The sequence below is a fragment of the Cervus canadensis genome, chromosome 32 (assembly GCF_019320065.1).
Source record: "Cervus canadensis isolate Bull #8, Minnesota chromosome 32, ASM1932006v1, whole genome shotgun sequence".
In the NCBI taxonomy this organism is placed as follows: domain Eukaryota; kingdom Metazoa; phylum Chordata; class Mammalia; order Artiodactyla; family Cervidae; genus Cervus; species Cervus canadensis.
The window spans coordinates 22,785,726-22,802,127 of NC_057417.1; the positions used below are offsets into that span (position 1 = coordinate 22,785,726).

At 40.5% G+C, this 16,402-nt stretch overlaps 1 protein-coding gene across 4 annotated transcripts in view; it reads left to right on the plus strand.

The window, feature by feature from the left end:
* The window catches only part of CALN1 (calneuron 1), a 490,771-nt gene that overhangs the window by 451,879 nt on the left and 22,490 nt on the right, over nt 1–16,402 (plus strand). For all 4 annotated transcript variants that reach the window (XM_043456427.1, XM_043456428.1, XM_043456429.1 and 1 more), the window contains one exon: nt 14,763–14,919. In XM_043456427.1, coding sequence (XP_043312362.1) covers nt 14,763–14,919 — 157 coding nt within the window. The remainder of the gene's footprint in view (nt 1–14,762; nt 14,920–16,402) is intronic.

A 16,402-nucleotide genomic window follows, 5' to 3' on the forward strand; every position in this document is an offset into this window, starting at 1 on the left:
GTCAGAATCCCCACAACCGTCTGGGCAGTAGGGCCCCAAAACATCCTCATCACTTTCCCCATTGGCAAATCCAGCATTTGGGTCGCCAGCTTCTCATTTGTGTATTTAGAAACAATAATAACCATAGCCCTGGATTCATTACAGTTTAGCAAGTCTAAGGAAAGGAGCGCAGAGAAGGAGTTAATCATGTGAGAATTGTAGAAGAGATCTGTCCCATGTTCCTTAATATTTTAATCTTTAAAAGTGATACAAGGTGGGGCGTGGGATGAATTGGGAGATTGGGATTAATTTATGTGCACCTGCCATGTGTAAAACAGATAGCTAGTGGGTAGCTGCTGTCTATAGTCAGGGATCTCAGCTTGGTCCTCTGGGTTATCACAGAGGACCCTACTGGGATAGGGTTGGGGCGGGAGGGAGGCTCAAGAGGGAGGAGGTGTGGGTATCTACATAACTGACTGAATACATTGTACAACAGAAGCTAACACAACATTGTAAAGCAACTGTACCCCAATTAAAAAAAAAAGTGATGCAAGAGACTTTTAGATCTTTTTTATTTTTCAGAGCAGCAACTATACCCATGGCGGGTGGGGCACAAAAGGAATGGATAAATAAAATAATAATATAATATATAATACAATAAATGACATAAAGTAATAAGATTAGGGAAGGAAACAAAATTACACTGCAGAATTAAAATCTTCCCTAGAGATGGTAGGAACAGAATTAACAGTGCAAAAGAAAAAAAAAAAAAGAGTTATATGAAATACAAAACAAAGTGATGAAAATTATTAGAGAAAAGATGAAAACTTTGGAAACAAAGAAATCTAAGAAGCATGTGTGTTCTGAAGAAAGGAAGGTATCAGATAGAACAGGAGAAAGACAAGATCTAAAGTGGTTGTCAGGAAACAGGAGGCAGAAAATGGCATGAGTGTAATTTATTAATAAAAGCCTGCTCACAAAACTCCAGCCAAGATTAATGCAAAGACATCATTTAGCAGAGTATGGAAAACATTTATTTTTAGTTTCACAGATAATAAAATATTCCTACTAGTATCTAGGTAGAAAAAAAAATTATCTTCAAAGTGAACAGTTAGGCCAATGTCTTTGCTCCTCCCCCACAATAAATAACACTGGAACTGGAGATATTCCAAAGGAGCTTGGAGGGGAAATTTTGTGCAATTCTAGAATTTTCTACGAGACTAAGTGGTCTGTCATGGGAATTGGAGAACGGAGCTAAGTATTTTCAGATTATAAGAGCTCAGAAAAGGTAATGTTCACAAATGTTTCATTGTCAAACTATTTTTTTAAGTTTTTTAGCAGATAATTGGATGGAAATCAGGTACTTGGGGTTAAGAAAGTCATAGAAAAGTGCAACTGAGCATTGAAGTCAATTAAAATACAATGAAGCAGCAGAAGCTGTTAAAAATGTTGTTACAAAATTAAATGCGGATGCCAAATACTGTTCTAGAACAAGATGAAAATAGTAGAAAACGTGCCATGATAAATCTCAAATTAAACTCGCAAAGACTTTAAAGTGTAGGGTAAGAGATAGGAACATGAAGGTTTTTTAATTTTCTTATCATATATAAAGAAAGATGAGAAAATGCAATTCAATTTCTTGAATTTGATAACATAAGAAATTATGAGTTAAGTAACGCATTTGATAAATGGAAAGATATCCACCACTATAATCAAAATGAGGAAAACTGTAGGTTTTCTTTTTTAAAAAAACAAAAGGCAAGGAAAGCATAAGGAAGATCTGAAGGCTAGAAAGCAGGAAATAAAATAACGAAAGTATAGTCGAATTTGTTTAAACAATAGATGAAAATGTAAAAAAAAGTAAAAAAAAAAAAAAAAATGTAACTAGACTCCACCATTGAAGGCAAAGAATCTCAAGTTAGATTTTTTTTTTTAAATCCAACTCTATTGTCTTTATAAGAAACATGCCTTTTTTGAAGTTTTAAAAATATTTTTATTGAAACAGTTGATTTACAATGTTGGGTCAGCTTCAAGTGTACAGAAAATGACTTGGTTTTATATATATATATATTTATTTATTTATTCTATATATTTATTCCTTTTTGGATTCTTTTCCATTATAGGTTATTACAAGATATTGAGTATAGTTCCCTGTGCTCTACCGTGGGTCTTTGTTGGTTACCTATTTTATATATAGTAGTGTATATGTTTTAATCCCAGACTCCTAATTTATCCCTCCCAAGAGTCATACCTTTTATTTTTAAGCTTAATTCTCATGAGTTCTTTATTTCCTTCAATGTTTAGGATAATACCTGTTACCTAGTAAGTTAGGTGTTCCTTATATGTTGTCCTCATTGATTGTAAATTGTTTCCTGGTTTTTATGAAAATAAAAAATGTTTTATTTTTATTAACATGTTTCTTATCATTTAATATGTGGAACTTGAATTTTAAACAATTTTACTGGCGTATAGTTGTCTTACAATGTTCTGTTAAGTTTCTGCTGTACGGCAAAATGAATCATCTATGCATTTACACGTATCCCCTCTTTTTTGGATTTCCTTCTCTATTAAGTCACCAGAGCATCTAGTAGAGATCCCTGTGCTACACAATATGTTCTCTTTAGTTACCTATTTTATACACAGTATCAGTAGTGTATATGTGTCAATCCCAATATCCTAGCTCATCCCACCCTCCCTTCTCCCCTTGGTATCCATGCATTTGTTCTGTCTGTGCCAAGAATCATTTTAAAGAAATGTATTTAATATAACACAAGAAGCATTTCTATCAATAGCCTCAGATATGCAGATGACACCACCCTTATGGCAGAAAGCAAAGAGGAACTAAAGAGTCTCTTGATGAAAGTGAAAGAGGAGAGTGAAAAAGCTGACTTGAAACTCAACATTCAAAATACTAAGATCATGGAATCCAGTCCCCTCACTTCATGGCAAATAGATGGGGAAACAATGGGAACAATGACAGACTTCATTTCCTTGGGCTCCAAAATCACTGCAGATGGTGACTGCAGCCATGAAATTAAAAGACGCTTGTTCCTTGGAAGAAAAGCTATGACAAACCTAGACAGTGTACTAAAAAGCAGACATCACTTTGCCAACAAAGGTCCATCTAGTCAAAGCTATGGTTTTTCCAGTAGTCATGTATGGATGTGAGAGTTGGACCATAAAGAAAGCTGAACACCGAAGAATTGATGCTTTTGGACTGTGGTGTTGGAGAAGACTCTTGAGAGTTCCTTGGACTATAAGGAGATCAAATCAGTCAATCCTAAAGGAAATCAACTCTAAATATTTATTGAAGGACTGACGCTGAAGCCGAAGTTCTTTGGTCTCCTGATACAAAGAGCCAACTCATTGGAAAAGATCCTGATGCTGGGAAAGATTGAAGGCAGGAGGAGAAGGGGATGACAGAGGATGAGATGGTTGGATGGCATCACTGACTCAGTAGATGTGAGTTTCAGCAAGCTTCAGGAGATGATAAAGGACAGGGAAGCCTGGTGTGCTACAGTCCATGGGTTTGCAAAGAGTCAGACACAACTGAGCAACTGAACTGAAGAGAGATGTTTAATAGAAAATGCATGTATATTTTTGAGATTAATCCTTTGTCTGTTGCTTCATTTGCTATTATTTTCTCCCAATCTGAGGGCTGTCTTTTCACCTTGCTTATAGTTTCCTTTGTTGTGCAAAAGCTTTTAAGTTTAATTAGGTCCCATTTGTGTGTTTTTGCTTTTATTCCCAATATTCTGGGAGGTGGGTCATAGAGGATCCTGCTGTGACTTATGTCAGAGAGTGTTTTGCCTATGTTCTCCTCTAGGAGTTTTATAGTTTCTGGTCTTACATTTAGATCTTTAATCCATTTTGAGTTTATTTTGTGTATGGTGTTAGAAGGTGTTCTAGTTTCATTCTTTTACAAGTGGTTGACCAGTTTTCCCAGCACCACTTGTTAAAGAGGTTGTCTTTTTTCCATTGTATATCCTTGTCTCCTTTGTCGAAGATAAGGTGTCTATAGGTACGTGGATTTATCTCTGGGCTTTCAATTCTGTTCCATTGACCTATATTTCTGTCTTTTTTCTATATTACTGTCTTGATGACTGTGGCTTTGTAGTAGAGCCTGAAGTCAGGCAGGTTGATTCCTCCAGTTCCATTCTTCTTTCTCAAGATTGCTTTGGCTATTCGAGGTTTTTTGTATTTCCATACAAATTGTGAAATTATTTGTTCTAGTTCTGTGAAGAATACTGTTGGTAGCTTGATAGGGATTGCATTGAGTCTATAGATTGCTTTGGGTAGTATAGCCATTTTCACAATATTGAGTCTTCCAATCCATGAACACGGTATATTTCTCCATCTGTTTGTGTCCTCTTTGATTTCTTTCATCAGTGTTTTATAGTTTTCTATGTATAGGTCTTTCGTTTCTTTAGGTAGATATACTCCTAAGTATTTTATTCTTTTTGTTGCAATGGTGAATGGTATTATTTCCTTAATTTCTCTTTCTGTTTTCTCATTGTTAGCGTATAGGAATGCAAGAGATTTCTGTGTGTTAATTTTATATCCTGCAACATTACTGTATTCATTGATTAGCTGTAGTAATTTTCTGGTAGAATCTTTAGGGTTTTCTATGTAGAGGATCATATCATCTGCAAACAGTGAGAGTTTTACTTCTTCTTTTCCTATCTGGATTCCTTTTATTTCTTTTTCTGCTCTGATTGCTGTGGCCAACACTTCCAAAACTATGTTGAATAGTAGTGGTGAGAGTGGACACCCTTGTCCTGTTCCTGACTTTAAGCTCCTGCAGCTCAATTCCAGAAAAATAAATGACCCAATCAAAAAATGGACCAAAGAACTAAACAGACATTTCTCCAAAGAAGACATACAGATGGCTCACAAACACATGAAAAGATGCTCAACATCACTCAGTATCAGAGAAATGCAAATCAAAACCACAATGAGGTACCATTACACGCCAGTCAGGATGGCTGCTATCCAAAAGTCTACAAGCAATAAATGCTGGAGAGGGTGTGGAGAAAAGGGAACCCTCTTACACTGTTGGTGGGAATGCAAACTAGTACAGCCGCTATGGAGAACAGTGTGGAGATTTCTTAAAAAACTGGAAATAGAACTGCCATATGACCCAGCAATCCCACTTCTGGGCATACACACTGAGGAAACCAGATCTGAAAGAGACACGTGCACCCCAATGTTCATCGCAGCACTGTTTATAATAGCCAGGACATGGAAGCAACCTAGATGCCCATCAGCAGATGAATGGATAAGGAAGCTGTGGTACATATACACCATGGAATATTACTCAGCCATTAAAAAGAATTCATTTGAATCAGTCCTAATGAGATGGATGAAGCTGGAGCCCATTATACAGAGTGAAGTAAGCCAGAAAGATAAAGAACATTACAGCATACTAACACATATATATGGAATTTAGAAAGATGGTAACGATAACCCTATATGCAAAACAGAAAAAGAGACACAGAAATACAGAACAGACTTTTGAACTCTGTGGGAGAAGGTGAGGGTGGGATGTTTCAAAAGAACAGCATGTATACTATCTATGGTGAAACAGATCACCAGCCCAGGTGGGATGCATGAGACAAGTGCTCGGGCCTGGTGCACTGGGAAGACCCAGAGGAATCGGGTGGAGAGGGAGGTGGGAGGGGGGATCGGGATGGGGAATACGTGTAAATCTATGGCTGATTCATATCAATGTATGACAAAACCCACTGGAAAAAAAAAATAAAAAAAATTAAAAAAAAAAAGATGCTCAACATCACTCATTATCAGAGAAATGCAAATCAAAACCACAATGAGGTACCATTACATGCCAGTCAGGATGGCTGCTATCCAAAAGTCTACAAGCAATAAATGCTGGAGAGGGTGTGGAGAAGGGGGAACCCTCTTACACTGTTGGTGGGAATGCAAACTAGTACAGACACTATGGAGAACAGTGTGGAGATTCCTTAAAAAACTGGAAATAGAACTGCCATATGACCCAGCAATACCACTCCTGGGCATACACACCAAGGAAACTAGATCTGAAAGAGACACATGCACCCCAATGTTCATTGCAGCACTGTTTATAATTGCCAGGACATGGACGCAACCTAGATGCCCATCAGCAGATGAATAGATAAGGAAGCTATGGTACATATACACAATGGAATATCACTCAGCCATTAAAAAGAATTCATTTGAATCAGTTCTAATGAGATGGATGAAACTGGAGCCCATTATACAGAGTGAAGTAAGCCAGAAAGATAAAGATCAATACAGTATACTAACGCATATATATGGAATTTTAAAAGATGGTAACGATAACCCAATATGCAAAACAGAAAAAGAGACACAAGATGTACAGAACAGACTTTGGGACTCTGTGGAAGAAGGCGAGGGTGGGATGTTCTGAGAGAATAGCATTGAAACAAGTATACTATCAAGGGTGAAACAGACCACCAGCCCAAGTCAGATGCATGAGACAAGTGCTCAGGGCTGGTGCACTGGAAAGACCCGGAGGGATGGGATGGGGAGGGAGGCGGGAGGGGGGATCGGGATGAGGAGCACATGTAAATCCATGGCTGATTCATGTCAATGTATGGCAAAAACCACTAGAATATTGTAAAGTGATTAGCCTCCAACTAATAAAAATAAATGAAAAAAAAAAAAGAAAATGCACACAGAGAGAAAACAAGCATAGCCATGTTGATGTAAAAATTGACTTTTTTCAAACAGCACTCAAATATTTTTTAATAATGGATTGGGTATATTGATAACAAGGCACACCACAATTCTATACCCATTTCCAATGTGTGGATTTTTTTCCCCACCATCAAGCAATTCTCCATCATTAGCTGGGTGTCGTACCATTTAACTCAATTCTGACACTATCTACCCAAAGACAGTATCAGATTCCGGAAGTTAAGGGCTCGATCTCACAAGACTGCCCACCCACTCCACTACCTCAGATGCCCGTCACAAGTCCAGATTGTCACCTGTGCTTCTAACTGACTGGCTATAAATCAAATGTTCCCACCACCCACTCCTTGGTTCTATTAATTTGCTAGAGCAGCTCACAAAACTCAGGAAACCAGTTTACTTACTTGTTGTTCAGTCGCTAAGTTGTGTCCAACTCTGAGACCCAGTGGACTGGAGCACACCAGGCTTCCCTGTCCTTCACTGTCTCCCAGAGTTTGCTCAAACTCATGCCCATTGAGTTGGTGATGCCATCCAACCATCTCATCCTCTGTCATCCCCTTCTCCTCCTGCCTTCAATCTTTCCCAGCATCAGGGTCTTTTCCAACGAGTTGGTTCTTTGCATCCAGTGGCCAAAGTATTGGAGCTTCAGCTTCAGCATCAGTCCTTCCAGTGAATATTCGGGGTTGATTTCCTTTAGGATTGACTGGTTTGATCTCCTTGCTGTTCAAGAGACTCTCAAGAGTCTTCTCCAGCACCACAATTAGAAAGCATCAGTTCTTCAGTGCTCAGCCTTCTTTATGGTCCAATTCTCACATCTGTACATGACTACTGGAAAAACTATAGTTTTGACTATATGGACCTTTGTTGGCAAAGTGGTGTCTCTGTTTTTTAGTACAGTGTCTAGGTTTGTCATAGCTTTCCTTCCAAAGAACAAGCATCTTTTAATTTCATAGTTTCAGTCACCATCCACTAATCCACCATCCAGTAATTTTGGAGCCCAAGGAAATAAAATCTGTCACTGTTTATATTTTTCCCCTTCAATTTGCCATGAAGTGATGGGACTGGATGCCATGATCATTGTTGTTTGAATGTTGAGTTTTAAGCCAGTTTTTTTCACTCTCCTCTTTCATCCTCATCAAGAGGCTTTTTAGTTCCTGTTCACTTTCTGCCATTAGAGTGGTATCACCTGCATATCTGAGGTGGTTGATATTTCTCCTGGCAATCTTGATTCCAGCTTGTGATTCATCCAGCCCAGCATTTCTCATGACTTGCTAGATTACCAGTTTATTACAAGGCTGTTAAAGGATACAAATTGATGGCCTGATGCATAGGGTGATATATGGAACAAAGAAGCATCTAGCCTCATGGAGCTGGGGGCCTGGCATGGCAGAGCATGGATGCATTCCTGGTTCACTAACTGAGAGGCTCTCTGAACCCCTTCCTTTTGAATTATTATGAAGTTTCATGACATAAACATGATTGATTAAATCATTGGCCATGAGTGAGTGATTCAACATCCAGCCCTTCTCCTCTCCCTGCATAGCAGGAGATAAGATTGAGAGTTCCAGCTATTTATGACTGATTCTCCTGGTGACCATGTCCATCTTTTGTTGGTCAGTCAGAGATTTGCTCAGTCATGTCTGACTCTTTGCAACCCCACAGACTACAGGCTCTTCTGTCCATGGAATTCTCCAGGCAAGAATACTGGAGTGGGTTGCCATTCCTTTCTTCAGGGGATCTTCCCGAACCAGGGATTGAACCTGGGTCTCCCACATTGCAGGCAGATTCTTTACCGTCTGAGGCACCAAAAGTCACCTCAGTAACATAAACTCCGTTGTGGATGACAGGGGCTTGTTACGAATAACCAGATACCCATTTATGGTTCTCAGGAACTGAGGACAAGAGACCAAATATAGTAACAAAGATACTTCATTGCTCTTCTCACTTAAGAAATTCCAAGGGTCTGAGGAGCTGTGAGCCAGGAACAATGGACAGAAGACCAAAATATATACTTATTATAATTCCTAATATCATGCACACTTTGCCCATTCTGTAATGGAGGCTGCCTGTCTGTCTTGATATCCTCCCAGTGCCTGGGCTTTTTCATATTCAGTACACTCTTCCCAGGTGTTACCATCCTTTCTGATGACTTTTACTTTCATTTGTATGCGAATGACTTCCAGGTCATCAGCCCATATCTGTGCGACCTACTGCCTCTTGGGCTATTCTGTTGGGTTGTCCTTCTGGAACCTCCAATGCCCACATCCACAAGTTCACATGTCACCTTTCTCTTCAAGCCTGTTCTCCGTCTGTTCCCATTCAGCTGAACATAAAATCCGGTGTTATCCTGACCGGTTCATTCAGCTCCAGATTCCACACACAGGGACTCACCTTGACCACCTCTTTCCTACACAGCTCTTGCATGCTCTCTGTCGCCATAGCCCACAGTTAAAAAATGATTAAAGAAGACAGTTCCGGTGATATCAGCAAACTTTATTTAACGCTTCAGGAAGCAGACAGTCCCCATTCTAAGAGCAACACCATGGGGCAGAAGGCAGGAAGCTTTTGTAAGATAAGAATAAAGAACAAGGAAGAGAAACATAGGAAATAGCTGATTGGCTGGGGTCACAAGGTCACCCTTGTTTGGGATGAGAAGGCCCAGAGTTGGGTTGGCATTTGGGAATTGGCTGACTGGACATCCTGGGTTTCTGGTCAAGAGAAGTGTTTACAGGGACATGAAAGTTATGTAGGTTTTGATTTGTTAATGTGATGCCTCAGGTAGAAGTGGCTTCACCTTGGGCCTGGCAGCTTCCCCAGTGGCTCATCAGTAAAGAATCCGGGAGATGCAGTCATGGGAGATGCGGGTTCAATCCCTGGAGTGAGAAAGACAAACAAACAACCAAGCTATGGATTGACCGAGATTATCCTACTAAGTGAAGTGAGTCAGACAGTGAAAGACAAATATCCTATGATGTCACTTATATGTAGAATCTTAAAAGAAAAGATACAAACGAACTTATTTACAAAATAGAAACAGACTCACAGACATTGAAAACAAACTTACAGGTACTGAAGGGGAGCGGGAGGGAGGGATAAATTAGGAATTTGGAATTAACAGATGCATACTGCTATATAGAAAATAAACAACAAGGACGTACTGTATAGCACTGGGAACTATATTCAATATCTTGTAATAACCTATAATGAAAAAGGATCTGAAAAAGAACATATATATACACACACTCACACATGTATATGTATATGGATATCTGTGTATAACTACACCACTTTGCCCTACACCTGAAACTAACAGGGTTAGTAAATCAACCAGACTTCAACAGAAACCACAGCACCAACCAAGCTCCTCATCATGGCATACAGGTATTTATCAACTAGCACCTCAACCACAACTCTGACCTCATCCCCAAAAACCTTCTGCTCCAAGTCCTCAGACGAACTCAACATACGGCTGTTTGACGGACATTTCCCAGGGGTTTCCAAGCCATCCTGGGCCCCCCTTGTCACAGCCAGTCATCCCACTGAATTGAACTCACTCATTTGCTTGTCTTTTGAGAGCAGGATCAACGTCTTACTCATCTGGTGTGGAGCTGGCCTCGATAAACATTTGTTGAATTAGGAACTCAGTCTTCTTACTATAAAGAAGGCCTCATTTAAAAAATATTAGGACTAAGAAAACAATATCTGGAGACGTGATTCTTTTCTATGGACTATAATGCGTTACTCATGGTCTTTGACAAATCAAGTCAAAGAAAATAAGGTTACAGGAGATACAGATTATAATTATAAGGCTACATAATATAATTAACAAGGGCAACTATATTTGCGTAATTAACTCTACAGAGACTTTACCATGATGGGAAACTCCCTAGAGTCCTAAAAACAACAGATGTTCAGGTTACATTCTTTAACCACGATCCACTAGAAACAGAAGAAACAACAAAAATCAAACCTAGAAGGAAGACAAATAGGGTTAAAAATACAAAATGAGATATAAGAAGTATTGAGAGAAATTTTAAATTGTGGTACTTTTGTGCATAGTTCCATGCCAACAATAATGAAAACCTTTCTGCTGGTTTTCTGAGAAAGGACATAATTTCAAAATTGACTCAGGAAAAATGGATTGCCCATGATGGAAAAAATACTTGTTGGCACTGTGCCCATACTGTTTTATAGTGACTTCTTTCAAACTTGTAAAAGATCTATTATGACAATATAGAAAACATGGAATTCTACTCAACTGATTTTGCTTAAATCATAGTATTCTAACATTCAACCTGACCCAGAGAACCAAATAAAAGGAAAACTATAGATTTCTGGAATCTCCATTTTTCCTTCTCTTTTTACAGCCATTGAAGTTCTTTTCACCTAATACCTGAATTTCAGCAAATTCTCAGCTGGGGAGAATTTTTCAGACACTGCAGTCCTTTGATTGGTCTTCCAGGAACTGGCTGCTCATTTTCTCAGAGTCTCTTTGATGTTGTCATTCTTAGTCTCTAACCGTGGCAGAAGGACCCCAAATTTCCCATCTGTGAGGTCCATCATCCTCACCATACATTTTTCCAGGCTTCTCTCAACATCCAGGCTAACAACCACACGTTCTCCTCTCACATCTAAAGGGAGATGATGTCACGGGTCAACCCTAAGTGTATCTTGGAATTCACTTTCACAGTCAATTAAACTGTGATGCAGAAAACAAATCCACTGAAACACACACTCCCCCTTCAATTATTCTCACTCTTATAAATGGCTTTAAGCTCAAGTCATTTAGGTTTCCAGCAAGTTCCAGTAACCCAATTTAACTTGTCAATTAAATTATTGAAAGCAAGGTGGCAATCGCTTTACAAAGAAATCAAGGAGAAAAATAAATGTCTTTTTTTAAAAGACAATTTAAAAGACATTTTCCAAAAATGTCTCTAACTTCCTTTCATTATGATCCAGACTAACTTCAATCATTGACTTCTGTATTCAGTCTTGGGTGAGTTATACTGCAGAAATCCCAAAGGCGTAGTGACTGACAACCAGGGTTTATTTCTCACTCAAATTACACGCCCCTCGTGGATTAGCTCCATGTTGCATTCATTCTGGGAGCCAGGATGAAGGAACAGCCCCTATCTATGTGCTTTTGTAGCAGAAGAAAAAGAGAAACGGCAGGACGCACTGATGGGTTTGAAACTTTTCCTTGGAATTCCATCACTTTCATATACAAATTTCACTCTCATTTTATTGGCCAAAGCCTGGTGCTAATGGGCAGGCGGAGAGCCTCTGGCAGGAAAGGGGAAGAAATCATTTGAAATAATATAACCTGTTACAGCTCACACTCTTGCTCCTAAATATTCACTTCCCTCCCTTCCACCACAAAATGTATTCGTCCCCTCCCCAAGGAAGACACTCAGAAGTCCCACCTGATGACAACAGAAGACTTAAGATCTAGAATCTCAAGATGTACATGACTTCTCTTGATCTGGAGACAAATGAATTTACGGACACAAATTACCCACCCCCGCCACCATGTACACACACGTATAATAATGGCAGAGTTGGGCTAACCACCAAGAACATTCTCATCCAGAAAACAAACAATGGAAGATGCACATCAGTCAAAGCCTCAGAGCAATTCTGAAATCCTGTTGAACAGCCCTTGGGGTGAAGGATGTTACTTGATTAGATTAGACCCTAGTTCTGCTTTCTGGTGGCCCAGGTGGTGAAGAGTCTGCCTGCAATGCAGGAAACCTAGGTTTGATCCCTGGGTCAAGAAGATCTCCTGGAGCAGGGAATGGCTACCCACTCCACTATTCTTCCCTGGAGAATTCCATGGACAGAGGAGCCTGGTGGGCCACAGTCCGTGGGGTCTCAAAGTCGGACATGACTGAGCAGCTTCCACTTTTTGGAGGGCCTTCCTGGTGGCTCAGATGGTAAAGAATCTGCCTACAATGCAGGAGACCTGGGTTCATTCCCTGGGCTGGGAAGATCCCTGGAGAAGGGAATAGCTACCCACTCCAGTATTCTTGCCTGGAACATTCCATGGACAGAGGAGCCTGGCGGGCTACAGTCCATGGGGTCATGAAGACTCAGACACAAGTATGTCAGTCATGTAGGAGGGTTCCCTTTTCTCCACATCCTGTCCAGCATTTATTGTTTGTAGATTTTTGATGATGGCCATTCTGACTGGTGTGAGGTGACAAAGCTTTTGCACAGCAAAGGAAACAATAAATAAGATTAAAAGACAATCCTCAGAATGGAAGAAAATAATTGCAAATGAAACAATATGACAAAGGGCTAATCTCCATAATATATAAGTAGCTCATACAGCTCAATATCAGGAAAACAAAGTGTCTAATCAAAAAATGGGCAGAAGACCTAAACAGACATTTCTCCAGAAAAGACATACAGATGTCCAATAAACACATGAAAAGATGGTCCACATTACTAACTATTAGAGAATTGCAAATCAAAACTACAATGAGGTATCATCTCTGATTTATTTCACTCTGAGTTCATTTATTTCTTATAGATGAGCAACCTGTTGCAACTTGCAAGGAGACCCTGCTGCCTCCCAAACTTTTTACCTAAAGCCAGAGACTCATTCAATATGTATCTACTCTCTGAGTTATCACAGGCAACAATTTTACCAAATGTTTTGCTACTGCGTAACATGGGTTGTTATCTTCCCAGCCACCAATACCATTTTCTCTTTTTTCTTTAATTTTGGTTACACTGGGTCTTTGTCACTGTGTGCAGGCTTTCTCCAGTTATGGAGAGCTGGGGCCACTCTCTAGTTGTAGAATACGGGCTTAGTTGCCCCGAGGCATGTGGGATCTTCCTGGATGAGGGATCAAACTGGTATCCCCTGCATTGCAAGGTAGACTCTTAACCATTGGACCACCAGGGAAGCCCCCAATACTGCTTTCTAATTTCCCACTGCCTGCCTGACCCAGGAATCCACACATCATATTTTAGAATTTTTGTTATGGTAGCTTCTCAGTTCTATGTACTTATTTTTGTATTGTTGACTCAAACCAAGTTATACCATGGTAATAAAGAAGCCCCAAACCTCTGTGGCTAATAATGACAAAGGACATTTCTTACTCACATTACTTTTCCTTTATGGGCTGTCTTCTCCACTTTATCCTCATTCTGGGACCTGTTCTTTTTAGGGCATGCTGTTCTCATCACAGAAGGAAAAGGTCACAGACTAGAACCACATGACGGCCCTTAAGGCGTCTAATCGATAATACCCTATGTGAGTTCTACTCTCATTTCATTGGCCAAAAAAGTGATAGAACCAAATCTGATAGAAATGGAGTGGAAAGGTTAATCTCCCTTGTAGGGGAAGAACATAAGTGGAAACGTTACACCTTTTTCTCAGCTGTTCTCCATAAACATGACTTTGAACGTGCATTTTATCTTGTTAGAACAAGATACATACTTAGAGTAAGATGAGAGTTGCTGGTTTCTTGGAAGGTTTAAAACTTTCTAGAGACATATGCATTGTCTGAAGTGTGACACAACTCCAAAGTACGTGAGGTGTGGAGGGGTGACAGCAGATGGCTGGATGAGCAGGAAGAAGCCAAACGAGCAGGTGGCGTGTTTTTCACCAGGAGTCTCGACGGAGGGGGGAATGTCACACTCCCTGAATTCTGAGAAGTTCCTGCAAGTTCACAAGTGTGCTTGGAGCTGAGTGTGGCGGAAAACTGCTCATCTGATGTCTTGAAAAGCTGGGACAAGTTTGCATAGAGGAGGCATGGGACTTGCTAGTCATGTCTCAGGTGGCGCTAGTGATGAAGAACCCATTTGCCAAGGCAGGAGATGTAAGATGTAGAAGATTGAATTGCAAGACACATTTTGGGGAAGGTCTCCTGGAGGAGGGCAGGGCAACCCACTCCAGGATTCTTGCCTGGAAAATCCCAGGACAGAGGAGCCTGGCGGGCTGCAGTCCATGGGGTCACAGTCAGAGATGACTGAAGCAACTACGCGTCACACACAGTCATGCCCCACGCTGAGTTCTCACCCCCGTGTGCCCAGACCTCATGCCTCTTTTATCTCCACAGTTCGACATGCAGAGGATAACTCTGGAAGAGTTGAAGCACATCCTCTATCATGCCTTCCGGGACCACTTAACGATGAAGGACATTGAGAACATCATCATCAACGAGGAGGAGAGCCTGAATGAGACCTCGGGGAACTGCCAGACAGAGTTTGAGGGTGGTAAGTACCCTTTTTTTAAAAATCATCAGTACTTCATTTAAAAAGCAAATGTTTATTTTATTTTTTATATTTATTTATTTATTTGACTGCATAGGGTCTTGGGCTTCCCTGATAGCTCAGATGGTAAAGAATATGCCCGCAATGTGGAAGACCTGGGTTCGATTCCTGGGTTGGGAAGATCCCCTGGAGGAGGGCATGGCAATCCATTCCAGTATTCTTGCCTGAGAACCCCCATGGACAGAGGAGCCTGGTGGGCTACAGTCCAAGGGGTCGCAAAGAGTCAGACATGACTGAGCGAAGAAGTACATACGTGGGGTCTTAGTTGCATCATGCAGGATCTTCTGTTGTGGTACACAGGCTTAACAGTTGAGGTGCTTGGGCTTGGTTGCTCCACAGCATGTAGGAGCAACTTAGTTCCCTGACCAGGGGTTGAACCCACATCCCCTACATTGCAAGGCAAATTCCTAACCACTGGACCACTGGGGAAGTTCCCAGTAAGTACCTTTTCTTCTGTTCTCTGCCTGCTTTGGAAGAGGCCAATGCCTCCACATCCTCTGGATGAAAAATGTGTTTACAGACTCCTGGGGTGAAGTGGCCGTGGATGGGACCCACAAGTCCAGGACCAAAGCTAAAAGATCCTTTGTGCAAAGATGTAGTAGGTTTCTATTTTTTTTCTATTTTTTCTCCAAACTCTGCATTTTTGCAAGACTTGTGTTGACACTTCCTTCCTTTGGTGACTGAGGTCTGTGACTTGCTTAGGGGCTTAGTGGTGTGGGCCTTTAGTTAGTGGGGGCTGCTTGGGTGGTGCAAAGAGCCTGTTTGAGCTATTGGTGAACCTGGATCAAGTCCAGTGGCTAACTGTGTGACCTTGGGCAAGGGGTGTCGCTTCTCTGAGTGTGTATCCTCACCCATAAACATTGGGATAGTTACATCTACTTCACAAGATCCTTAGAAATGGATTACTTTTAATGCTATGGTCTCTGAACACACTGGCCAAAAAAAAAAAAAAAGCCATGCTCATGAGAAAAACTTTGATGAACCCCACCAAGTAGTTACAGAAGAAATAGGTTCTCCTAGGGCCAAAAATGAGATCATGAGAGGTCATTTCTCTTGGGTTCATGAAAGAAAAATAAAGCCTACCTTATTCCCTAATCAGTAAAGAGTTCCAGGGAAGTTAAATAATTGAGTCCCTCTTTCCAACTTTGAAAGTCAGAGCTGTTAAAACTCTGATGTACAGATATTTTTAAAAATTACCTTAAAACAGCATAGCAGGCTACCAGCAATTTTTAACTTAAGGTTGAGAGTTTTTAAAAAGGTCTACTACTTTCTTCTATTTTTTTTTTTTCTGAACATATTGCAACAAGCCAATATGTGCAGATGGTAAGCTGTCAGGGAAAGTCCAGAATGCAATTTGGTTCCCTGGTCTTGGAGTTGCTGCATTAGAACCGGCTGAACCCCACAACAGGAAGACAGCATGGGGCTG